Source organism: Pituophis catenifer, unplaced genomic scaffold, assembly GCF_029215685.1.
Source record: "Pituophis catenifer annectens isolate HBS135680 unplaced genomic scaffold, rPitCat1.0.hap2 SCAF_6, whole genome shotgun sequence".
Lineage (NCBI taxonomy): Eukaryota > Metazoa > Chordata > Lepidosauria > Squamata > Colubridae > Pituophis > Pituophis catenifer.
Window position 1 is genome coordinate 90,815,233 of NW_027256886.1, and position 27,238 is coordinate 90,842,470.

The following is a 27,238-nucleotide window of genomic DNA, read 5'->3' on the forward strand; positions in this document are numbered from 1 at the left end:
AGTATGACAATAGGGGAAAAAGAGGGGGCCCGCAATCTGGGCGTCCTCCTGGACACACGGCTGTCTTTAGAAGAACATATGATGGCCGTGGCCAGGGGGGCTTTTTATCAGGTTCGCCTGATCCGCCAGTTGCGGCCTTTCTGGTCCGCGACGCCTTGCTCACAGTCACTCATGCCCTTGTCACCTCCCGACTGGACTACTGCAATGCTCTCTACATGGGGCTCCCCTTGAAAAGCACCCGGAGGCTCCAACTGGGCCAGAATGCGGCTGCACGGGTAGTTATGGGCGCAACTCATTGTGCCCACGTGACACCCCTCCTGCGCGAGCTGCACTGGCTCCCAGTGGTCTTCCGGGTGCGATTCAAGGTGTTGGTTACCACCTTTAAAGCGCTCCATGGCATTGAACCTGGATACCTTCGAGACCATCTTCTGCCACCAGTAGCCTCCCACCGGCCAGTTCGCTCCCACAGAGAGGGTCTCCTCAGGGTGCCATTGGCCAAATTATGTCGGCTGGCGACACCCAGGGGGAGGGCCTTCTCTGTGGGAGCCCCTGCCCTTTGGAATGAACTGCCCCCAGAAATTAGTAAAATCTCTGATCTCCGTGTATTTCGCTGTGCCCTCAAAACCATGTTGTTCCGCCAGACTGGGCTATCAATGTAAAGATTTTAATTGGTTTTAAATGGGATTTTAAATTTGGGGTTTTTAAATTGGGCCTATTATTTAATAATTTTAATTATTTTTAAATTTTGTCTGTCTTTGTGTTTTTAATTAGGCTGTACACCGCCCTGAGTCCTTCGGGAGAAGGACAGTATAGAAATAAAATAAAATAAAATAAAATAAAATAAAATAAAATAAAATAAAATAAAATAATAAAATAAAATAAATAAAATAAAATAATAAAATAAAATAAAATAAAATAAATAAAATAAAATAAAATAAAATAAAATAAAATAAAATAAAATAAAATAAATAAATATGCATTAATAGAAACAGAAGCTAAAATACATGTGGGTATTATGAACAGACAAACAAAAACCTGGTCAATTAACTTGAATAAAATAAGGTAGCTATAAAACGCCTGAAATACTCAGCAACTAAAAATTGTTTTAAGATACTGCTTTTTTAATATACTACTACAATTTTAAAACTGAAGCGTTAGAATACTGTCAGGTACCTTCACAATATTTTCCCCATCTAAAATTAATTCTTCTTCCTTTCTTACCTATCAAAACAAATATTATATCTGATACAGTTAACTATCTGGACAACCGTATTCTGCCTTTCTGGTCTAAAAAGACACAAAGCTGCTATCAATTAAAGTCAATACAAAGTCACAACTCCAAATACATAAATTAACATGGGAAGTAGCAAACTGTAGTATCTAAAATCTTGCAGGCTAGAAGTGAGCCACCAATATTTCTAAGGAATCACACAGCTCTTCTGATTCATTTCACTCGCCCCTTTGCCCTAACCTCTAGAGCCCTTTATAAATCATCAGCTCAAAACTCTGAATATATAAAATACGTAGCAGGATCCTGAGGTGGAGATGAGTTACTATGAACAGGTCATTCTTCAAATATAATCAACTGGGGTAAGAATTTAAAGGCCACTTTCTAAGGACAGCCACCAGATGCAGACCTATGCAGTGAAGTCTTTAGAACACTGGTGGCGAATCTTTTACTCACCGAGTGCCAAACAGATACGCGCTTCATGCACTTGCTAACAACGCTAATGTGCAGTTCCTCCCCGTGCGCTGTGCACCATCTGCGCATGCGCATGGCTTGTGCGCACACAACCACACCATCTGTGCATGCGCTCAGCTTTTGCGCGGCTCCCCTGTGCGCTGCAAACCCAATTGCACCATCTGCACATGCGTGCAGGTTTCGCATGGCCCCCCGTGTGCTGCGCATGCAATTGCACCATCTACACATGGTTTTCACACACATAATGCATGTGCGTGAACTCTGTCTGCGCAGGCATGCACTGCGCGCGAATACTCTCACGCGCATGCGCAAATGCACGTACGTGCGCAGGAGAGCTCTGAAGATCAGGTGGGTCCCCTGAATTGCACACATGCGCACTGGAGCCAGCTGGGGCGGGTGCGCATGCGCAGCTGAGTTGGGTGACAGCTTGTGTGCCCGGAAAGATGGCTTTGTGTGCCACCTCGGGCACATGTGCCATAGATTTGCCACCACGACTTTAGGAAGTCTCTAGCAAAACCTTCGTTCCCATAACTAGTTCAAATAAATCCCTACACAGAGAACTCTAGGTAGTCCTCGACTTACGACCATAATTGGGCCCAAACTTTCTGTTGCTAAGTGAGTTTTGCCCCCATTTTACAACTTTTCCTGCCACAGTTGTTAAGTGAACCACTGCAGTTGATCAGTTAGTACCACGGTTGTTCAGCGAATCCGGCTTCCTGCTTGACTTTGCTTGTCAGACGGTCGCAAAAAGGGGATCCCATGACCTTGGGATACAGTAATGGTCATAAATATGAACCAGTCGCCAAGCGTCTGAATTTTGATCACGTGATCTTGGGGAGGCAGCAAAGGTCGTAAGTGTGCAAAATGGTCGTAAGTCGCTTTTTTCCCAGTGCCGTTGTGACTTTGAATGGTCACTAACTGAACTGTTGTAAGTCAAGGACTGCCTGTACTTAACTTTTGTTTTATTCTAATTTATTTGGCAGTTCGTCCCTAGAAAGACCGAGCCAGGCTTGGACAGGGACAATGGCATGGTACCTCCAAATCTCCTCCCTTGGGGCCCGCATCCAATATTAAAACAGAAATGACATAGGATTGAATAACAACTGCCCGTTCTTTCTTCCCACTTCCTAAAATTTCACCCCAAAAACATTGTAAGGCCAACACAGTAAATGGGGATCTAGAATATGTAAGATTATATCACTGTCTTTCTCACTGTGCAACATAAGTTAAGTTACAATCATTCACAGAACAGCAGTGGTGTTTTTTCTAATGCAGAGACATGGGGTAGACTTCCTATTATAAAACACAGAGTTTTTGCAAAGGGCTCAATGCGTATTAATTATACATTTCAAACGCCAGGTTTCTAGCTTAATTACCTCAGGAAATAAGAAGACGAGATAAAGCTTTAGCTCCACTTTTTTTGAGACTTAATTTTCCATTTCCGTTAGTTAAACTGTCAAAGCAACATGCATGACTTTCAGACCTGAGAAATTGTCTAAGAAATTCCAAAAAATACTTACGCTTTGAATACTGTTTAGCAAACACATCAGGATGTAAATAAGCTGAACTTGTGTTTAAATTTAAATTTATTGAGATAACTTTTATATGAACCTACTCCTTCAGGATTTAAAACTATTCATTATATGTGCAACACATGAATTTTGTGTTGTTGCGATGAAATCAAGATATAATTGGTTAACGACATATCTATCTTAACTAATGAATTGTAAGGGACATATAGCTTTTATTTTTATTTTATACCTACTGTTTTAGATTTTTCACCCAGGTAATAACATAGTCACAGAAGGGTTAATGTTATATTTTGTGATTTATTCTCCATTGCTGGTATATTATTATATTTATTTGCCACTGATTAAATAAGGATTATAGATTGATTGCATAAGGGCTTTAAAATCTACTTGAAATAAATTAAGGTTGCCCATTTCACTGGGAGGTAGGAAGCCAAACACCAGCTCATTTCCCCCCCCCCATTGTTTTATTTCATTGAAAAATGACCCCATCAATTGTACAAAGGATGCCAATGATATGTGTAGACTGATGCCAGTCTAAACAATGACCTTTACGTTCATTGTCAATCCATTTCTCAACAGGGGATAAGTTATTTATAAATAATCAATGAACACCATTCATATTAATGAACTAATCTGGAAGCCAAGAAAGGAACTAGGAAACCATAACAGCAGCAAAAGTCTTTCGGCTGGAAACAGTCAATGTGAAGTAGACTGAAGATTTGGAAAGATTAAGAATTATATGTCGCTGTACAATAAACCTATTAGGATACACCCGTGATGGTGCACCTACGGCACGCATGCCACAGGTGGCACACAGAGCCCTCTCTGCGGGTACGCCATCCGTTGCCCCAGCAAGGCTCCACCACGCATGTGTGTGCCTCCCGCCGGCCAACTGGTCTTCGGGACTCTGCCGCGCATGCGTGGGGGCCGGGTCGCATGGGGGACACACACATGCATGCACGAGGGTGGGGCACATGGATGGGGGATGCTCGCATTGCATTTTGGGAGTTCGCGCATGTGTGTGCGCCACCCCTGTGCCCCATTTTGGGCCTGGAAGGCCTCCTGCGCCAGCCTGGAAGCCAAAAATGGGTGAGGGGGGGGAAGGGCATATGTGTGGGGGATGCTTGCATTGCATTTTGTAGTTTCGAGCACGCGCATTCACACATGCACATGTGCGCTTTGGGCACTCGGCACCCAAAAGGTTAACCAGCACTGGGATAGACTCTAATAATCCGAGGAAAACACAGCTCAAAAATATTGCATAGGTATCTAAAATCTTCAGCCACCAACAGTACTTACTGAGGACTATGGAATATCACCTACCTCAAACACGGAAAGGTCCTTCCTCCTGTAGATCTCATTGGCTGGAGGATGGAACCAGCCACACTTCTTTCCATGCCTTAGCAAGATATTTTTACTTTTCATGTATTTAAGACAGAATTCACACAAGAAAAGCTTTGATAGTCTGTTGAAGTTTAAAATCAGAGTATCAGTATGAAACGCTCTAAACAAATTATAAGTCACCTTTATTTCTTCCAGATGAATTAAAGAGACAGCAAGAAAAGATTAAAACAGATATTCTGCCATGCCTGGAATAAAACGAGTTGCTTACATTGATATTAATCAAATACCCATTTAATAATATACAGCCCAAAGGAATGCTACAACTGCACAACTCCCTATAAATATTGTATTAGTTCAGTTGGAGCCAGTGGTGAAATCCTCCCCGGTTTGCAACTAGTTTGCTGCCCGCGCATGCACGCTGCATGCCAAATGCACGCTGTGCGCACATGCATGCATAGTATGTGCCAAACGCACACAGTGTGTGCATGCGCATTGCGTAACAAATACACGCTGCATGCGGAAAAAGGAGGCTTAAGAAGGTAAGTAGAACAGCAAGGGGGGGAACAGCTGTGCCGCGCGATTTAGATTCGCTAGAAAGCAGGATTTCCTGTTTTCTAGCAAATATAAATCACCCGGCACAGCTGATTGTCGGAAATACAGGTTTGGATGAACTGGTAGCTTTTTTTTTATTACCGGTTCGCCCAAACCGGTGCGAATCGGTAGCGTTTCACCCCTGGTTGGAGCCCATTGTCCCTACTGAACAAGTATCGGTGCATATTTTGTCAACTGATAGTAGCAGAACCATAATTTGATACCTATTGTTGGGTTTTTTTTTGGGGGGGGGCAGAATCAAGCTCATTTTTAAGAAATATTTCAATGACAATAAATGAGCTAGAATCAAAGGTATATGGTTTCGGGAGCAGAGTTTTATACTACAGAATTCAACTTTTACTTAGTCTTTGAATTTGAGGCATCTTCTAAATGGTAGCAGCTATAATTGGCGCAATGGGGTGGTATTGAACGCATCACTGTATGGATCACATTTTCTTTCCGTTCTCCGCAAATGCATATATGGCATTCCTATGTTTAGGGGCGTTCTCTTACCTTGCATATTCATGTGGATAAGGTGAGGAGTACCAAGTCTGGATCTCATATTTTCCAAATTCTATCACAGAAGGGTAACGTCCATTTACTTCTCCACCGTTTTTACAACCTATCTTCTGTTAATGACAGTTTTTAAGAAAATGTATCAGTGTACAATAGCTATTCCTTTTCTTCCACAATAGTTCAATTTCAGATACTTTTTCCCCCAATGATTGTTTGCTACTAGGGGTTAGGAGATAACAGTAGTGGCCAAAATTGTGGAAACCTTTTGGGAAAAGTGTATTTTTGAGGTTTGATGGCTAATAACACCACTTTTTTGGGGACTTTCAAGATAATCATATTCCACTACTGGAATGGCCTGGGAATAGCCCAGACCTTAACCCAATTGAAAATTGATGGAGCCGACTCAAGAAACTTGTTAGTCAGAAGCGACCCAGCAATAAAACCCAGTTAATAGAAGCCATCATTCAATCTTGGTTTCACATGATAACAGCTGCAGAACTAAAAGACTTGGTTCACTCCATGGGAAGATGTTGTAAGGCTGTAATTCATACTAAAGGTTATCCAACTATTAACTGACATGGTAATAATTTGTATATCTCGTTTTTTCCATGGTGATAATTTTTGTATATCTCGTTTTTTCTATGTGTTTCATTTTTTTTCTTTATACTGTAACTGCTATTCTAATAGCAAATCCTTCATTAAAGGTATTGCATTACATTCTTGATTCAATTATCTTGCCACTGACATATAATTTTATGGTACAACTCCAAAAAAAAATGGTGTTATTATCTAGTTTTAGAAAACACACTTTTCCCAAAAGATTTCCACAATTTTGGCCACTACTGTACCTTGCTGCAGGTAGCAACTTAAAAATGGCAGTGGTCACTCCAACAGAAACATGAAATCTCCTTAGTATCCAAGGATTGAGAGTAAATGTTTAGTCCAGCCAAATAGCTTAAGTACAGCTATGTAAGAAGGCTACTTAGCCCTAGTACAGGTGATCCTCGACCTACGACCACAACTGAGTCCAAAATTTACGTTGCTAAGCAAGACAGTTGTTAAATGAGCTGTGTCCCATTTATGACCTTTTTTCGCCACAATTGTTAAACAGGTCACTGCCGTTGTGTGCAGTGAATCATGAAGGTGTTAAGCAAATTTGGCTTTCCCCATTGACTTTCCCTGTTGGAAGCCAGCTGGGAAGATTATAAAGGGCGATGACATGACCCTGGAACAGTCATGAGTTAGGACACTCGTCATAAATACGAGCCAGTTGCCAAGCGCCTAAATTTTGATCATGTGACCATGGAGAAACTACAACGGTCATAAGTGTGAGAAACAGTCATAAGTCACTTTTTCCAGAGCCATTGTAACTTTGAACGGTCACTAAACGAATGGTTGTAAGTCGAGGACTACCTGCAAATATTTTTTTCTCTTTTAAAAGTATCTTAGCTTGTTCTAATTTTCGTACTCAAGGTCAGAGTTGGAAAAAGAAAACTGAACAGAAAATCAGACAATGCATAGGATAGGAGATCTGGATTAGAAACAATCAGACTAATTTTAAGATGAGCGAACAAAAGTTGTTTTAGACAAAGCAACTACTCGAAACGAAGAGAAAAAACACTTAAAAATTCGGTATAGAGAATATCGGCCCAAAGAAGAGAATATTTCTTAGCTGGGGGACGAACTCATTGTTAATAATAATAATAATAATAATAATAATAATAATAATAATAATAATAATAATAATAATAATAATAATAATAATAATAATTTTATTTCTATACCGCCCTTCTCCCGAAGGACTCAGGGCAGTGTACAGCCTATTTAAAAACACAAGACAAAACAGCAATTAAAATTTAAAATGATTAAATAAATTTGGCTCAATTAAAACCCCAGAAATTTAAAATACCCCAATTTAAAACTATTATGTTGATAGCCTGGCCTGGCGGAACAACAGGGTCTTCAGTGCGCAGCGAAACACCCGGAGGTCGGAGATCTTATGTATTTCCGGGGGCAGTTCATTCCACAGGGCTGGGGCTCCCACAGAGAAGGCCCTCCCCCTGGGTGTCGCCAGCTGACATAACTTGGCCGATGGCACCCTGAGGAGACCCTCTCTGTGGGAGCGGACTGGCCGGTGGGAGGCTACTGGTGGCAGAAGACGGTCTCGAAGGTATAAAATAAAATAAAATAAAATTCCCGTCAATGTTATATTACATAATTATATGTTTCAAGTTTACATTTATGAAATCAGAATGCAGAAGGTCAACAATAAAGAATAAAATTACTTGGGGCTGCCCTTGAGGACCACTCGGAGGCTTCAGCTGGTGCAAAATGCAGCCGTGCGGGTTGTGATGGGAGAATCCCGATACTCCCATGTTACACCCCTCCTGCGCGGCTTGCATTGGTTACCAGTTGCCCTCCAGGTGAGATTCAAGGTGCTGGTGATGACCTGTAAAGCCGTACATGGCTTAGGTCCAGGATATTTGGCGGACCACCTACAGCCAGCAACGATATCCCATCGCCCTGTTCGCACCCATAGAGAGGGCCTGCTCAGGGTGCCGTCAGCTAGACAGTGTCGGCTGGCGGCCCCCAGGGGTAGAGCTTTCTCTGTGGGTGCACCCACCCTCTGGAATCAACTCCCCTTGGAGCTCCGATTAGCGCCTGACCTTCGCACCTTCCGCTGTGAATTAAAAACTTGGCTTTTCAAATCCCTCGACCTGGACTGATGGGGTTTTAAGGGTTAAATTTTAAATTTTTTAGATTTTAGATTTTATTTTGTATTGTGGCTTGTGTTTTTATTATTGTGATATGCCGCCCTGAGTCCATTGGGAGATAGGGCGACATATAAGCCAAATAAAATAAATAAATAAATAAAATAAATAAAATTAACCACTTCTAAGACATTTTAAAAATCATGTTTTTAAAAACCAGGTTGAAATTTAACCAATGTTAAATTTCAAGGAGAATCAAACAATTAAATTAAATGAAATACAATTAAAATTACTACTACTGTTTACTAGAACGTTGTGCCTGCCACCTGCCCTCCTGCTTACCTCCATTGCCAGTTCCTGGGCCTGTTTAAACATGTTCAAATCTTCTTCTGTGACAAAGTTCTTGCTTCCCACCACAAACAGGTCTGAATTTTCTTGTTTGATGCTTATTTTGATTTCTGTACCTGTTGTTTAAAATCAGCAGAGAATTTCTTCACCAACATGAGGGCAAAAAGTGCATTAAACTAACAAAATGGAAATCCTGTTTCTCTTCCTGGACAGTTCCTGCTTTCAAACCCTTGAATTCTCTACTGAGATAATGCATCTATCAATTTTAAGTACCTTGACAATTAAAAAAAAAAAAACTCTGGGCAAATTATTTAAAAGATGCTGCCAAGGTCTTTTGTTACATCTGTTAAAATGCTTATTACACCTTTCATGCGTCTTACTCCTGTGAAATTCTAAATATAAAAACGCATCACATAGTTTGCATTAACCTAATCTTAAAAAGAATATCAAAAGTAGATTAGAAATAGAGGAATTCAGGGGGTTCTTTTTCCCTCATGTTTTTAAAAAAACCAAACAAACAGAAGGAATAAATTTCACAATCGTACAGATTCAGCCTTGTGTAGCAGGGTGTATGTTTTTCATGGGGAAAAAAAAAAAGCAATGGAGGAGAGAGGAAGATGAAATGCCGAAATGGGGATCCTAACAGGACCGTAAGCACAGAAAGGGCATCGAACGCGATGAAGCGGCTACCGATAATGCAGCCAGAAAAAAGCGCCAGCAAGACCATGAAGAGATGAGACCGTGAAAGCCACAGCAGACACAGGACGGACAAACAAGATGAGATAAACATTAGTTGAGAAAGCGCTTTGGCAGGGTTAGTCAGCGTTAGTTACAAGGTCAATGCTCATTGCTTCGATATCAGAGTGAAGTAAGAACAAACCTAGGTGAGAAAATAAGAATTTGGGATCTGATAGGGATGCAGGTTTAATTGGGCGCTTGGACCTGTTGCTTACCATCATCCTGATCAGGCTTAATCCTTCCGTCTGCCAAGCTCCCCTTCCCTGGTGAGGGGGTCCCCATCTGAGGGGTCACTTTATACTTTAATCTGCCTAGAACCACGTGCTTTTTAAGGAAGGTTGTCTGCTTGAAGCCAGCAATTGCTTTGAAAGCATGTCCTCTAGACACAGCCCACCCAGCGGTGGTGGTGGGAGGAGAAACCAACCTATCGCTAATCTCTTCCTTTCCACAGAAAGCAGGATTAGGCTCGGGCGCGGGCGAGCGTGCTGCTTTACGATGCCAACGCTTGGGAGGGGCATAACATGGCTGCCCCTTTGGGCGCGACTGTCCCTGAGCAGCGTAAATATGAGAAAGTCCATCAAAAAGCTGGCTGTGATTAGGAAGGCCGCTAAAGGAGAGCGCGCTCGGCTGACCGGAGGAACTCTGGGGAGAACCAGAAGAGATGGAAGTGCCGGGTTTTTGTGAACCGGGGCTCTGACCAGAGACGGGGGCCGGGGGCGGAAGTGAAGAAGGTTTTAGCTTTTGTGTGGTACCTGTAGCCAACACATGAGAAGTACAGGAGGGTTTCTGAGAGGCCATTTTCCTTGGACGATAATGCTTTGAAAAGTCAATTATTTCACCTCGTGATCTGCGACCATCGGGTGATGGTGTGAAAAACTTAGTGAGGCCATCAATGAGCCCCTGGGTTTTCTTGTTAACGTTAAGTGTAGCGGCAGGTATGTAGGTGGAGGTGATGGTGGTGATTTTGGTGGCGGTGGCACCAGGCCAGGTGAGGTCTGTAACAGCCAATCTGCTGCTTGAATCCTTCACAGATGCAGCATGACCAGATGAAGGTGTGGTACAGACTTTAGTCTTTTGACCCCTACCAGGTGACCCCCTTCCTGGGAATGCATTCTTGGATCCTTCCGCACTGGGAACAGACCTAGCAAAGAAAAGTGAAGGAAAAGGAGAACGGTCAGAGCAGAGAAGCAACCCACCATACCTGGGGTGTCCAGAGAATCAACTGTTCTGACCCAGCCTTTGCAAGCAATGAGAAACCGCTTACTCACAAGTAAAACAACTCCCTTTTTAAAACATACCGGGAACAGTCTTTATGCACGTTGGATAGACAGAACCAAAAATAATTAGTCACAAATGAGAGTCCCCCTTCTGAAACAAGGCACGAACAGTCTCTGTTCACATGAGTACTCAAGATAAAAAAAGTCCTTTTCAGTGATTGAGCCAAGCATAAACAGTCCCTGTTCACACTGGCTGAGGCAAATTCACTACCTATTATTTCCTAGCAGGAGACCCAGTTGGCACCTCAAATATAGAGCAATTAGTCCCAACAAACCAAGGTCTAGCAGAGGAATCCAAGTTGATTGATGTACACTGGAAAATAAATGGCTGTCTGCGACAACAGGCCACTCCCAAACCCCTACTATTTATTTCTCAGCCAGGGGGAGAGGCTGGCTAGCATCTACGACTTCTTTTCCCTGAGAGCCGGCTTATTGCTTTCCGTTGCTCTTCTCTCCTCTTTACCCATACGCGCATTTGGGATGGGCCCCATCTGTTCCTCTCCCTCCCTCAGCTCAAGTCTCGAAGGCAGCTGCCTCTCCACCTGGGGATGGACAGAAGGCCCCGGCTCTGCATCTGCCTCGGATTCTGCTTCCTCATCAGAGCCTTCCAATGGCTCCAAAGTCAACCTAGGCTCCCCGTCACCCTCCTCCTCGTCTGACTCTGCTGCTAACTCTGCTGCCGGAAGCCGATAGGCCACAACATCAACCTGTTTTCCTCACAACAACAAAGCAGGCCTAGGTTATAAGCTCACTCCTTTTGGGTGTTCACAGCGGACCCACTTAAGGGGAGTAGCTGGCACTGCCAGAGCACAGGTAGTCCTCGAATTAATAACCATTCATTTAGTGACCATTCGAAGTTACAACAGCACTGTAAAAAGTGACTTGAGACCGTTTCTCACACTTAATGACTGTTGCAGCTTCTTCACAGTCACATGATCAAAATTTGGATGCTTGGCAGTTGGCGTGTATTTATCACAGTCGCCGTGTCCCGGGGTCATGCGATCCCGTTTTGCGATCTTCTGACAAGCGAAGTCAACAAGGAAAGCCGGATATCTTTAAGATCGTGTTACTAACTTAACAACTGCAGTGATTCGCTTACAAACTGTAGAAGAAAGATTATAAAATGGGGCAAAACTCACTTAACAACTGCCTTGCTTACCAACAGAAAGTTTGGGCTCAATTGTGGTTGTAAGGCGAGGACTACTTGTACAATACAGTTTTCATCGTTCTACGGGTGCCACCTGCATGTAGACTTAAATCATGCACTTCAGTGTTTTTCAACGTTGGCAACTTTAAGCTTTGCTGGCTGAGGAATTCTGGGAGTTGAAGTCCATCCATCTTAAAGTTGCCATGGTTGAGAAAAACTGAGGTACTTCATTTACATACTCTGCTTCAATAAATGTCCTGGTATTAAGATAGTTCCCATTCTATTTCAGAACAGGAACCTTCACAGTATTGTAGACGAAGCTAATTTTATTTTTAAAACTGCTTGATTTTTATTTATTCTGATGATGATAATATGTTAATAAATCTCAATCTTGGAAGGAAATATTGTTAGCCACATCAGTTTTTTTGAATGAAATAGAAAATGCAAGGATTGTGAAGCATTCTGTATATTAAGGGTGTTGTAAATCTACAAAGAAATATAACACACTTTTACTAAGCGTAAATTGAGACCCACTCGCACAAACACAAGAGCTCTTCCCTTCCCATATTTTCTACTGCTTCTTAAAAACAGTTAAGCGCTTTCCCAGAATTGGCATTAATCGTAGTTAATTGCATTAAATTCAGACTACACTTTAACATCAACCGTACCCCTCCAATGGAGGTTTCTGAAACAGTCCTAGAGTTGCACCCGAGCAGAGGTGGGCATCACATACTGTAACAAGCGGTTCTCCTGAACCGATCCGAACCGGCAGCAGCCCACCTCTGCACCCGAGCCATTTCATAGCAAGAAAACTAATAAGAAACAATTTAAAAAGTGATTAAAAGGTCCAACACCTAACATTTTGCAGAGAAGAGAAACTTCCCTGGGAAAAAAAAAGAAACACCCTGCCTTGTCTGGTATAGCCGTTTAAGAAAAAAGCTGAGTGCATTGATTTTCAGCCAGTCCCATGAAACCTTAGATAGCCAGAAGTCAGTTCTCCTTAACAGAGTGACAGTATGTTCTCTAATAAATTCTGCACAGATGTCAAACCGACGTGACAAGAAGTCAATCGGTTCCAGTAAACCATCTTCTTTTCCTTGAAAAAGGTCACAGTGTATATTGCCAGATTCTGAATTAAAGAACCTTGCGGGAATGGAGCCCTTGAGGCTACATGCTGATTTGATAACCATGGTAGCAATTTACAGACCTAATACAATATAAAGTTAATACACTTCACCCATTATAATGTACAATTAGGGCAGTTTAACCCTACTTATAAGAACAGTTTCATTGACTGTATGTGAGGCTGCATCTGGCAAATAAAATGCTTGCCTCAGGAGCATAGTTACAACTATGTTACACATCCAGAGGGTCACAACAGATAAGCTTCAAGCCAATTTATTCTATTAAGGCAACAACGATAAAAACAAAATTCAGACAATATAGAGGCAGGCGATACCCCAAATGTAGCATGCTCTCATATAACACATACATAGATGATTACTTATAAAAAATACCACTTTTATATTGGCCATAAAATTCCACTTAAAGTAAATTAGTTTCTAAAGAAGAATGTTGCTCTACATACCATTAAGACCAAAATGCAAACACAGTAATTTATTTTTCTTTAACTGCAAAAAAAAAAAAAACAACCAACAACAAAAAAGTGTGCAAGCCTAGCAAAAAGTTACGGAGGCGTAAATAAAATTAACAACAAAGGAAAACAGACACTGGGGAAAGGATGAGTGAGAAGTACTGAAATTTAGTGAGAAAGAACATACCGTTTGCTTAAGGAAGAATTGAAAGGTTGAAGAAATCACTTTTTTTAAGTAAATGTCAGACCCATCTCTATGGTACTAGTGATTAAAAGGAGGATGTTTCACTTTCTCATTCATTTTATGAGAATGGACGAGAAAGTGAATATCCACAGACAGGAAGAGTTATCCAAGTGAAAACCAACAGAAAATAGTGTAATTACTTCAAATCAATTTAATCCCTTCCTACATCTCACTGAACATTAAGCATCTCTTCGGGGTGGGTTCTACTTACCTTTACTACCGGTTCGCAATGGGAGCACAGTGCGTGTGCTTCTGTGCATGCACAGATCATCAGTTATGACGTCCGGACAGGTGGGCAGAGCCTCCTGCCGCTTTTACTACCGGTTCTAAAGAACCAGACAAACCCGGGAGCAACTCACCACTGTATCTCTTCCCCTCCTCCACACACACACATACTTAATGGAAGAACTATAGATAACATTAACTGTCTTAACACGAAGATAAAGGTCAACCTAAGGTAGCAAATTTGGTTTAAAGAAGGTGACATCATTCCATTTGGTCCATAATTGAGTGTTCATTTTCATGTACTTCTAAGTTTATTAGCTACTGGCCATCGGCAATGTGATTACTCTTCTAATCTTTCCACATAGCGGTTTGAATATTTCAAACCAGGAAACTGGGTCCCCACAAACTGAGGACCCAGTTTGTGGGGGCAATAAGCTGACTTTGTATAAATATACAAAAGTATGAAGGCTATTGCTTAATGCATTGTAAGCCGCCCTGAGTCTCTGGAGAAGGGCGGCATATAAATCAAATTAAAAAAAAAACCCCAAACCCTGGCATTCGCTACGAAGCTACAGTTGTGATTGATTTCTCAATTTTTAAAGATTTTTTTTTAATCTGTCTTTATTATTTTTATAAATAACTCAAGGGGACAAACATACTTAGTACTCCTCTTTTCCCAACAAGAGTATCAACTCTGTTAGGTTGGTTGGGTTGGGTTGGGTTGAGAGAGAGGGACTGGCCCAAAGTCACCCCAAACTTTCATGTTTAAGGTGGAACTAAAACTCACCATCGCCTGGTGACTGGCCCAAAGTCACTGAGCCAATTTTTATGCTAAGGCGGGTCTAGAACTCACCATCTCCTGGTGATTGGGTCAAAGTCACCCAGTTGGCTTTCATGCATAAGGCAGAACTAGAACTCACCATCTCCTGATGATTGGCCCAGTCACCCAGCCAGTTTTCATACCTAAGGCAGGACTAGAACTCACCCTCTCCTGGTTTCTAGTCTGGTGCCTTCATCACTATACAAAACTAGCTAATAACTAGTAGATGCTAACAGGCATTAGAAGCCATGTATTTTCACATTATTGTTCAAGCCACATAGGTAAATTAAGCAGTATCATTTCTGTATTATTCCCTCAATGATGTGGGTCAATTTAATTTATCTATAAATGGGTTTTTTTATGATTTGTTTTCTTATTAATAATAAAAAAAAGAAAGAAAAGCAAATCACAAAAATAATGATGGAGACAGATATGTTGTCAAAAAAGAAAAAAACCACATAAAATAGTGTTTTAACAAAAGTACAAAAAAAAAACACACGACAAAGATAAAAACATAGTACGATTTGTCATTGTCAACAATAAATAGCTACAATTCAAAAACAGCATTTTGTGGGAGATGTTAAGGATCATATTTTTATAAAACAAATGTTTCTACAATGTCCTGTAGTACCTACTAAGTGTTAGGAGAAAGCAGTATATGGATTTTGACAACCGGACAATGCGAATGGATTCTCCATGCCCTTCCTATGGCTGAAAGATGGAGGCTGAAGCAGAGGAAAGTTAAACAGATCGAAAATTAGACTGCACTGGTCATTTACAAGCAAACCAGGGGTGAGATGCTCCCGGTTTGGACTGGATTGCTCCATCCGGTAGCGATGGTGGTGGGTGGTTCGGAGAACCGGTAGCAAAAATCCCTGCCCCCCCCCCCATGCCCAGCTGAGCCGCACGATCATCAGAGGCTTTTTTTTAAAATTTTTAAAAGCATTTTTTCTACCACCTCTTCAGCTGAAAAAATGCTTTTAAAGGTAAAAAAAAAAAAAGCCTCTGATGATCGTGCGGCTCACCTGGGATCGTCAGAGGCTTTTAAAAGCATTTTTTTACAACCTCTTTGGCCGAAGAGGTTGTAGAAAAAATGGTTTTAAAAGTTAAAAAAAAAAAGTTGGCCACGCCCACTCATTCACATTACCCCCCCACTAAGCCACGCCCACAGAACCTGTAGTAACAAATTTTAGATTTCACCACTGAAGCAAACTGTCTACAGACATAAATTTTGTACCGGCAAGTGTATTGAAATCTGGAACTCATTTAAACAGGAATCGATAGAGGAAGTTTTTCAAAAAGATAGTTGTATTAATGGATGAGAAAAATATACCGTACATAGAGTGTTTGAATAAAATTTGCATTAGATATAGCTTTTTTTTTTAAACATAGAGAACACTAACACCCACAAGCTATTTTTGCCTCATCTGCTAAATCTTGCCTCTTTTAACACTATAATGAGAACTAATTTGCTGCTCTCCTCAGTGGTGACTGCGGCAATATTGAAAATCATTGAGTGTTCATAAAGCTCTGGAGCGAAGAAAAATGCGTCTATAAGCTGAGACTGAGTTGAAAAAACTGAGGAACGTCACCAGGAAGGCGGAACCTCAGACGTTTCAACTCAGTCCATAGAGCTAGAGCCTAGAATAACCCAGCCTGGCACCTTCCATCGCCACATTATGGAGAAAATGCGTAGGCTAAACAATCTCTATTTTAAATATATATGTATATTTAATCTATGAACATGGCATCACCACAGCATACAAACCAACTAAAGCCGTCCAAAACATCCTAAGAAAAACAAACAAACAGGAGTCATCTACAAAATACAAAATGCATGGACTGTACCAGTCACCAAACAGGCAGAAGATACCATGAAAACACCTTAATTTCACAATACATGAACAGACCATAGTTTAACCATAGTTTCGACTGGGAAACTGTGAGCATCCTAGATCAAACCAAGTCCAAAATTGCTAAGGAATTCTTGGAAGCTGGGTACTCAAAGCACAAACACACAAGACTATAAATCTTGGGTATAAATCCTTCCATTCCCCACCATCCAGTCAGAGCTGAAGAAGTTTCTTAGATGAGAAGTGAAACAACTTTATAACAACCCGCACACACGCACATCAGAACAGGGGTCTCCAACCTTGGCAACTTGAAGACTTGTGGACTTCAACTCCCAGAATTCCTCAACCAGCAAAGCTGGCTGAGGAATTCTGGAAGTTGAAGTCCACAAGTCTTCAAGTTCACAAGTCTTCAAGTCCACAAGCCTTCAAGTTGCCAAGGTTGGAGACCCCTGCACCAGAAAGTCCAGTTGCCTTTTGAAAAAGCACATTTGGGACAACTATGACCTGGATGACTGAGAATCTCCATAGAGAAGATAAGACTTCTTTAGGATGAAAAGCAATTACCTCACGGGTAAGAACCTATGATGCTTTTTGCATTGGGGCATGCTGTACTCACTTGCTCTTAATCTACAGGTGAAGGGGTGAAGGACCAGGTAAGCTGCTTGAGTAACCATGCAAACTGTTCTGCCAAACAAGACATGCATCAAGATATTCCAATGCACTTTTTAAAAGTACCTTGATTTTAATCTCCTAGTTCTGTACATTAAAAGGAAAGGAGAAAATAAAACAAAACAAATAAAACAAAATACTATTCCGGTGCACTTAAAATAACTTGATTTTAATGCCCTGTTTCCCCCAAAATAAGACCCTACTGGAAAATAGGCTCTAGCATGGTTTTTCAGGATGCTCATAATATAAGCTCTAAAATCGTTAAAATCGTCAACCAGACGGGTGCATTTAGTACTGTATTTCCCAGAAAACAAGACCTAACCAGAAAATAAGCCCCAATTCGTCTTTTGGAGCAATCTTATTTTCGGGGAAACACGGTAATGTCATAGGTCTGTACATCTCTCTTCATAAAAAGCAAACAATAAACAAACAAAAACAAATACCATGAGTTTTAATGGGAGAAGGAGGAGGAATGTCATCCATCCAGCAGTTTATAGTGGATTGGGGAAAATTATTATTAATCTCATTTTAAAAGGATCATAAGGAAGGGATCTCCTAACTGGAAAGAAGAACGAGGCAGAATACTTACAACATTTGTTGCTTTAATTTGTTTTTTGGCCGTCCAATAGGTTTTGTGTAGCGTCGCCTTATCTGGGAAGCTCGCTCGTGAAGCAACTTCCTTCCTTTTTTCTTTGGTCTGCAGACTTGACAAACCCACATACCTGTATTCGACATGAAACAGAGCTGATTAATTCTGCTACCCCTTTACCCTCATCATAGGCTTCCAAGTTCACTGATTGTTGAGAGACAATAGACAGTTCCATGAGCCTCTTGTATCAAGTAAAACCCAAATGTTATGCCACTCAGAGGTAGTATTCAGCCGGTTTGTACCGATTCGGGTGAACCAGTAGAGGCAACTGCGGGTGGGCCCCTCCCACCTGCCCTGACGTAATGCCGTCCTATTTAGCCACGTTTTCGAGGCGGGCGCATGCATGGTAGGTGCGTGTGCAAACAAAGCACATATGCGGAAGGGCAGGCGCGTGCGCGGAAGGCACACACCCAAAGCGAGCATGTGAGCAGCGAACCGGTGATAAGAATATGTAAAACCCACTACTGATGCCATTGTCCTAACATAAAGATGAACATTGGAGGCAATGTACTAGTTCACCGATTTATACCATGCATGTCAATGGGTTTTCCGTGTGTTTCAAGCTCGGTATGCAAAGAAATATTGACAGGTATCAACATCCAACAGTATCTAGATTTCTTTTCAGCAATGAAAAAAAAGACAGCAGAGATGACTTTCTCTCAAAAGAAAAACTTTTTAAAAATTCTGTTTACAGATTTCAATATTTGTAGCTCAGGGCTGAACTGTGGGGTCCTTGGTGCTCTTGGAGTTTGGTTGTTTTCTTACAGATGTTTCGTTACCCAAATTAGCTAACATCACAGTGCTAAAAAGGAGAAGCTCTCTCTGCTCTCCGCTCACCTGGGTGTTGCTTATGAGGAAGTATTTTGGCCTTTTTGTTTTCTTTTTGGCTCTTTTGAATGATATGTAGATGTTGTTTATCTTATGTGCCCGTTGATGTCTGATCTGTATTGAGTATCCATCTTCCAAGAATTCCTTAGCATTTTTGGACTTGGTTTGATCTAGGATGCTCACAGTTTCCCAGTTGAAACTATGGCTAAGTCTATTCATGTGTTGTGAAATAGTTTTCATCATGTCTTCTGCCACTCTTTTGCCTGTTTTGTCCTACATGGTGGCTGGTACAGTCCATGCACTGTATTTTGTGGACGACTTCTGTTTATTTTCCTGGGTCTTTCAGTTTACCATATTTTTTGGAGTATAAGACACACCGGAGTATAAGATGCACCTACCTTTTTTGGTGAGGAAAAGAAGAAAAAGAAATCTCCCTCTGCCTCTGAGCAATTTTGCCTCGTTGCAGCAAACAGCATAGCCTGCTTTACTTTCATTTTCGTTTTCAGCATAGCTTGGAAAAAAAAAAACTGCTCCAGCAATTTACCTCCTTGCAACAAGCAGCAGAGCCCTGAGCAAAACAGCTGAGAGCAAAACAGCTGAGAGTTGGGAGGCTGATCCAATCAACTTGTGCTAATTAGGCTGTGCTGAAGCTGAAAGGAGCTGTTTTTTCTTGCTGTTTGCTTGCAAGGAGGTAACTGCTGGGAGGCAGAGGCCAAAGGGTGGGGGCCAGTGGGTGGGCGGGGCTACATTCAGTGTATAAGACGCACCTAAATTTTCACCCCCTTTGGGGGGGGGGGGAAAGATGCATCTTATACTCCGAAAAATATGGTACTTAGGATGTTTTGGATAGCTTTAGTTGGCTTGTATGCATCTTATGAATTCTCAGTGATTTTCAATATTTTATGGTAAAGAACCATCACAAAGTAGGTTCAGTGCAGAACCTTCTATTTTAAACAACTCCCCGACAATTTTATTCTTTCCTTTAGACCAGGGGTGTCAAATTCAAGGATCTGGCCTGTGGGGTGCTTAGATCTGGACCGTTGCGGCCCTCAATGAAATCAAGTTTGACACCCCTGCTTTAGACTATGTTTTAGGAGCATGTTCCCTATCTTACACTCCAAGTATTTATCACTTGGGACAGGGACGTGCTATTATCTCTTAGGTGCTTTTACTAAAATAACAAAATTGCTTCGTGATGGATTTCGATGGAACCAGGTAATGTTTTCATAGTCAAACTGCTGAATGGATAGGATATCAGGGGATAAATTGCTTGGAACCATGAAATGAAACTCGGGATTCAACTATTGGGATTCAACTATCACACTCTTTGGGAAATGTAGAAGGTTGTATTTTCTAACTCATCTGTAAGACAGCAGAAATATATTTATTCAACCTGAAAGTGATGCAAGAGTCCATGTAGGTGAGGACTAAAACTCACCTCTCCTTTCTTAACAAATAGTAGAAAAATATTTTTCTATCAAGAAGGCCCTGAATGGAAAGCAACCTCCCCCCCCCAAAAAAATCTTCCTCAGTGTGAAGAAAGGATCACACACACACACACACAAATACAAACACTTCTATTACAACCTATTACTCCTTCTGCCCGTACACATGAATAGGGTACTTGACATTCCAATTTCTTTTTTATTACAAGGTACTGTGTCGGAAACACAAAATACAATTTTTCAGTGCCAATCAACAAAAAGAGTCAATTAGATAAAGAAAGAAAGCATTGGCCAGTCCTTTTGCCCCTTCCCTCCTCTCCTTTTGGGTCTTTTCAAGATTCCTGGTGGTGTTGGGGGTGGAAGGGAGCAGAAGGAGAAGCAGCAGTTGAAGCTTTTGTTGTTAAGGAGCCTTGGAAATCAGCCTCTTCCAAACAGCTCAGCAAGGGATGGATTTTGCTCAGCTCTGGGGAACTAGTAGAATCAAAAAGGGTAAAAGCCAGTTGAGAACCAAAGTCTGTTTTACGGGAGAAAACAGCAGGGGAAGACAACAGTTGGCGGTACAATATAGTCCTCAACTTACAACTAGTCATTTAAATGACTGTTCAAAGGTACAACAGCTCTGGAAAAAGTGACTTGTGATCATTTTTCTCACAACTGTTGCAGGATTCCCATGGCCACGTGATCAAAATGGACAATTGGCATGTATTTATGACCACTGCAGTGTCCTGAGGTCATGTCTTCATCTCTTGCGACCTTCTGACAAGCAAAGTCAATGGGGAAGCTAAATTCACTTAACAACCATGTCACTACCTTAACAACTGCAGTAATTCACTTAACGGTGTTGCTTAATGTTGGCCTTCTGCATTCGGATTCCAGAAACGTAAACTTGGAACATATAATTATGTAATTTTTTAAAAAAAAAATTATTTAATTTATATGCCGTCCTTCTCCGGAGACTCAGGGCGGCTTACAATGTGCTCAGCAATACCTTCATCCTTTTGTATATTTATACAAAGTCAGCTTATTGCCCCCACAACTGGGTCCTCAATTTACCTACCTTAGAAAGGATAGAAGGCTGAGTCAACCTTGAGCCTTGGCGAGATTCGAACCTGCAGTAATTGCAGACAGCTGGTCTTAATAACCAGCTTAATAACAGGGTGCCTTAGACCACTGTACTACCAATGTAATATAACATTGATGGGAATTTTGACAATGAGTTTGTTCCCCCAGCTAAGAAATATTCCCTTCTTTCAGTACCAGCCGTTACTCTTTGGACTGATATGCTCGATGCCCAATTTTTACCCTGTTTCCCCCAAAATAAGACATCCCCTGATAATAAGCCCAATCAGGCTTTTGAGCGCATGGCAATAGGGCCAAGCGCTTATTTCAGGGTTCAAAAAAAATATAAGACAGGGTCTTATTTTTGGGGAAACATGGTGTTTTTTCTTTTCTTTTTGAGTAGTTGCTTTGTCTAAAACAACTTTTGTTCACTCATCTTAAAATTAGCCTGATTGTTTCCAATCAAGATCTCCTATCCTATTCATTGTCTTATTTTGTGTTCAGTTTTCTTTTTCCAACTCTGACCTTGAGTACGAAAATTAGAACAAGCTAAGATACTTTTAAAAGAGAAAAAAATATTTGCAGGTAGTCCTCGATTTACAACCATTCGTTTAGTGACCGTTCAAAGTTACTTACAATGGCTGTGGAAAAAGTGGTTTATGACTGTTTCTCACACTTATGACCGCTGCAGCTTCCCCATGGTGGGTCACATGATCAAAATTCAGGCACTTGGCAACTGGCTCGCATTTATGATGAGTGTCGTAACTTATGACTGTTCCAGGGTCATGTCATCGCCCTTTATAATCTTCCCAGCTGGCTTCCAACAGGGAAAGTCAACGGGGAAAGCCAAATTCGCTTAACACATCATAATTCACTGCACATAACGGCAGTGACCTGTTTAACAATTGTGGCGAAAAAGGGTCGTAAATGGGACCCAGCTCACTTAACAATTGTCTTGTTTTTGGTTGTTGTGGTCGTAGGTCGAGGACTATCTGTACTGACATAAGTGATAAGATTAGCGTACATCGTAGTTGAATATAGAGCCAGAGTGTAGACTATAGTACAATAAATTATTTATAGCTTTTATTTGTTTGTTTGTTTGTTTTTGTAGCCATCCAAGTCAATCAACATCTCAAGAACTGGATAGAAAGCAGAATAAAACAATATAACAAATAAGTGAATAAGAAAAAAAGCAAAATAAATTTATTTAATATACAGTTATAGTATGAAAACATGGCATAACAGCCCTAGTTGGAGAGCTCATATAAAGATGATACATACCACTCATGGTCTGTGTTATAGAGAAATCTTTAATCAGATGTGTATATGTGCAATAAATCCTCCCAGGCAAGATAAGTGGTACATTTTTAAAAGCTATTTTTATTCCAAGCTTTTGATTAATTATCCAGCTGGAAGTATTATAAAAGGAGCAGCAAAGGAGACTTTGGCATTAAAAAAAGTCATTCCCAGTGCTGAAATAAACAGCATGAAATCAAAATATAACCCACCTTGTCAGCAGTAAAAGGCTGAGTACATTATTGATTATCATGTTAAGTTTAAAGGTAGAAGCGAGCAAATTATAAAAACATTTTTCTTCTTTTGTGAAATGGAAAGTATTCCTTTGCAATCTTAAATCCCAAGTACCGTTAATTTTATACAACGTCAAAGTCAGGGGTGGGTTCTACTTACATTTACTACCGGTTCGCAACGGGAGTGCGCGCGCTTATGCACAGATCGTCTACAATGACGTCCGGGAGGGTGGGCGAAGCCTCCTGCTGGTTTTACTATCGGTTCGCAAAAACCGGACCGAACCGGGGCAACCCACCACTGGTTAAAGTAGAGAATCGCTTCATCCCTAAGAAACTGTGGCAAAGAGACCCCCTCTTCACCAGGCAAGCTATTCTAACTAATCCTTCAACTATAATTAATCAAGCTTATGTTTAGCAGATCAGTTCTGGGTGGTGCAATGGATATTTCCTTAATTAGGCACACTGAAGATTCATCATAATTCTAGAAGCAGATATGAAGGAAAAGTTTTCAGATCGTATTCCAGGCAGAATAAGGAAGGAAGAATTGTGCAGGGAAGCTAAGGACGGTTAGCCTCAGAGGTGGATTCACATAATTTACCTACGGGCTCACCCAGCAACGAAAATGTGTGTGTCCGTTGCTCGCGCAAGCGCCTTCCGCACATGCACTGGGCCTCAAAAACATACCTAAATAAGGACAGCATAGAGCCAGGGTGGGTGGGTGAGCCCACCAGCGATTTCTGCCACCGGATCGTCAGAACCTGTCCGAACCGGCTGAATGCTACCTCTGGTTAGCCTCATTCATGTCTCATTGAGCATCATTTAGCATATCATCAAAACAGTAACCAAGAAGACCCTGGAAAAGGAGGTTTTCTTGGGACACCTAAATTTTAAAAGTGTTATGAATGCAATTAGTAAAATAAAGCTACTTCAAATGTCCAGAATGCTCAATCATAAGCAGACATTGGATTCTACCCTATTGGATTTTTCCATAAATCGCTCACAGAATCACTTAGTGACGGCATAAGTGAACGAAACCTCGAGGCATACAGATGCAAAGCTCACCTTTTGGCATTCGAGAAAGTGGCGGGTCACAGCACTCCATGTGGAAACCTCTATCACAAGAGTCACAGAAAAGCATGTTATCCTGAAACAGAGAAAGGGGGGAGGAAAATAAATATATAAAGGAATCTCAAAAAATAAAAAAGTTGGTATTTTCATGACTAAAGACTCTTATTAAATTAACAGTTGGGCTACCTGGCTAGTTCTTATTCCTATCATTCTCTTCCCATGAATATTTTAGAACAGAATATAGGGTATTCTTCATTGGCCAAGCATGATGGGACATGCAAGAAATTTGTCTCCAGTGCATTAAATATTTAGATAAAGATTTAATGATGTCACAATTTTATTATAAATTAATACTGGGGGAAATCCTGATAATAGTTATAGGAAGGGTGATATATAAATATCTGAAATACAATTAGTATACATTCTAATATTAGTAGAAAATACTAATAATTATGTATTAGTCCTATATAAGCCAAATGTACATTGTGTGATATAAAATACCAATAGCAATAGCACTTAGACTTATATACCGCTTCACAGTGCTTTACAGCCTTCTCTAAGCGGTTTACAGAGTCAGCCTATTGCCCCCAACAATCTGGGTCCTCATTTTATTGACCTCGGAAGGATGGAAGGCTGAGTCAACCTTGAGCCTGGTGAGATTTGAACTGCCAAATTGCAGACAGCTGGCAGGCAGCAGAAGTAGCCTGCAGTACTGCACTCTAACCACTGCGCACCCGTATTACTTACTGCATTTTTGCCTTGGATTCTGCAGGCACTGCATGTCTTGCACTCGATACACTGCCATCTTAAGGCCTTCACGTTTGTTGTTAACTCCAAACAAAATTTAAGACAGGATGGATGCCCTATGAAACAACCAAGAATTAAAACATTTATTTTAGCGTTCTGTTACGACAGAAACTCTAGGACAGGAAGTCCTCAATTTACAACCCTTAACTGAGCTTAGAATTATGGCTGTTAAGTCATTGAGGCTGCATCATGTGACTGGATCTGATTTTTTTTTTTTTTTTACATTTTTTGTAGTGATCATTAAGCAAAAATCACAGTTGTTAAGCTAATCGATCTCCCAATGTCTATTTTTTTTGGGTCAAAAACTGGAAGTAAATGCAGGAAACTGGCAAAAAGTTATAAAAGTCACTTAAGTAGCTTTTGAGGGGGTCTGTTATACCTTCAAACTCTTTAAAGCAATTGTCCTAAATCAATCACAGTAAAACCGTATCAGTACTGACCACTGTTGTTTATTCTCACTCAGGAACCAGATTAAAGATGTTTGCTTAAAATATTTTATTATAGCTCTAAAGTGGGTCCTGCTATTTGAATGCTATGTATTGCAGAGCCCAAAAACAGGTCTAGCCCATTATTAAAACTAGTTACTCTGAAACACATTTTTCTTTACTGAAATCTATTCTCACCACGCTAAGCAACTGAACTGTGCATATGTTCACATTTTAGTTTTCTGGATCATGCAGTTCTGTTTATAATATTACAATCATTTGATGAAAGCAACAGACACGAAGAAAGACTGAGAACACTGAAGAACAGGTCACTGTATTATTTCTGAAGAATAGACAAAACTATGATGACAAAGACTAATATATACGAGTTTGGGGTGTGATTCTGGTTAGACACATTATGCAAAGACTCTGAAAACTGAGAGTGATAAATATTTTTTTCCAATCCTTTATGCATTCTTGCCTGGCCCAACATATCTTCTATATAGAGAGTTTAGGAAATGGAACAACATAACCTTAGAATAAATAAAGTGATTTGCCTAAAATTACCCTCATCATCCAAAATACTTATCAAGAGAGGCAACAGGTGACCTGAATTAATCTTTTGAGTAAATGAATTCCAGGCATATAGCATAAGTATTTTTGAGACTCATCATTATACCAAAGAGGGGATATATAGCGTGCATGCCAACTTCTGAACATATGGGCAAGTTACAAAAATCATATGGAGTAAGGAATAAAATAATGATAGTAATTATTACTTCTTACTGAAGTCTTACTGAACTTCATTTTCTAAAGAGGAAGAAAATACTGAAAATGGGTGAATGTTCAGCAAGAAAACCAACTTACTAAGGACACAACAATGAGGAAGAGCTGAGAGAGGTGTATCCATTCAGTAATGGTGCCATTCAAAGATGACCATAGAACATTCAAGAAGGGTGACAGTCAGAAACAGTGATTTAGTCCAAAATAGCTAAAATGATTAATCCATGTCAGGGTGGATAAAAATCTATGATTTTTTTTAAAAAAAAACAATAAAAAATTGGATTTTTAAAATTTAAATTGGATTTTTTAAAATCAAATTTATTTTAATAAAATGCTTTTGGAGTAAAAATCTATCTAAAGATATTTTTCAATTTAAGATACATTAATAATTTAGTTTATTATCCAAAGCACCTGAAGGCCAGACAAGGAATAATGGATGAAAACTGACCAAGGAGAGATTCAACCTGGAAATAAGGAGGAACTTTCTGACAGAGTGAGAACAATCAACCAATGGAACAGAAGTTGCCTTCTGAAGTTGTGGCAGCTTCATCATTTGAGACTTTCAAGAAAAGATTGGACTGTCATTTGTCAGAAATGGTGTAGGGTCTCCTGCTTGAGTAGGGGGTTGGACTAGATCAGGGGTCCCCAACCTTTTGGATCTCAGGGACCACTAAATTATAATTTTAAATCCCATGGACCACTAATATGATCTGTCTAACGACTGGCTGGGTGGGCGTAGCTAGGTGGACATGTGACTGGGTGGGCATGGCCAACTTGATGTCACTCACATTGAGGGGCGTCTTGCCAGCCTCTACTCACCCCTCCCCTCCCAGCTACTCCTCACCTTCCCGCCCAGTCTCCTTAGGGCCCTAATAGGAAGCAGTTGTTGGAGCTAAGCAGCCACCACGAGAAAAGGTTAGCAAAACAGCTGGCTCAGTTCAAATTGGATCTGACCGAGAAGGAGGCTCAGCAGAAGCACCTCACTGAGGACTACAAGCATAGGCTTTCCAAACAGAGGGAAGACCTGCGGGAGTGCAAGGCAAGGTACCGGCACCTGGAGGCTCAGCAGGCTGAGATGGTCAACTGGTTCCAGGCCATGAGGCAGTCCCACTGGAACAAGGCCTTCCAGCTCTTTGCCACCAGTGGCGCTTCCCTCCAGCCTTCACCCAAAGCCCTGTACCAGAAGGCTGAAGCAGACTCCAAGTCGGAATTTCTGTCCCCCTCCGACCCACACAAAAAGACCCCGAAAGGTGAGACTCTGCAGCAACATGAAATGTTCATTGCACATATCTGTCCCAGGGGCCATAGTTTGAGGACACCTGATTTAGTGCAAC

General features: G+C 40.9%; 1 protein-coding gene across 1 annotated transcript in view; it reads right to left on the bottom strand.

The window, feature by feature from the left end:
- The window catches only part of KAT6B (lysine acetyltransferase 6B), an 87,907-nt gene that overhangs the window by 41,914 nt on the left and 18,755 nt on the right, over window positions 1-27,238 (bottom strand). Inside the window, exons 3-9 of the mRNA XM_070945438.1 lie at window positions 24,637-24,752; window positions 23,884-23,965; window positions 17,901-18,033; window positions 10,235-10,623; window positions 8,739-8,854; window positions 5,683-5,798; window positions 4,558-4,699 (exon numbers count right to left, since the gene is read on the bottom strand). Coding sequence (XP_070801539.1) covers window positions 4,558-4,699; window positions 5,683-5,798; window positions 8,739-8,854; window positions 10,235-10,623; window positions 17,901-18,033; window positions 23,884-23,965; window positions 24,637-24,752 — 1,094 coding nt within the window. The remainder of the gene's footprint in view (window positions 1-4,557; window positions 4,700-5,682; window positions 5,799-8,738; window positions 8,855-10,234; window positions 10,624-17,900; window positions 18,034-23,883; window positions 23,966-24,636; window positions 24,753-27,238) is intronic.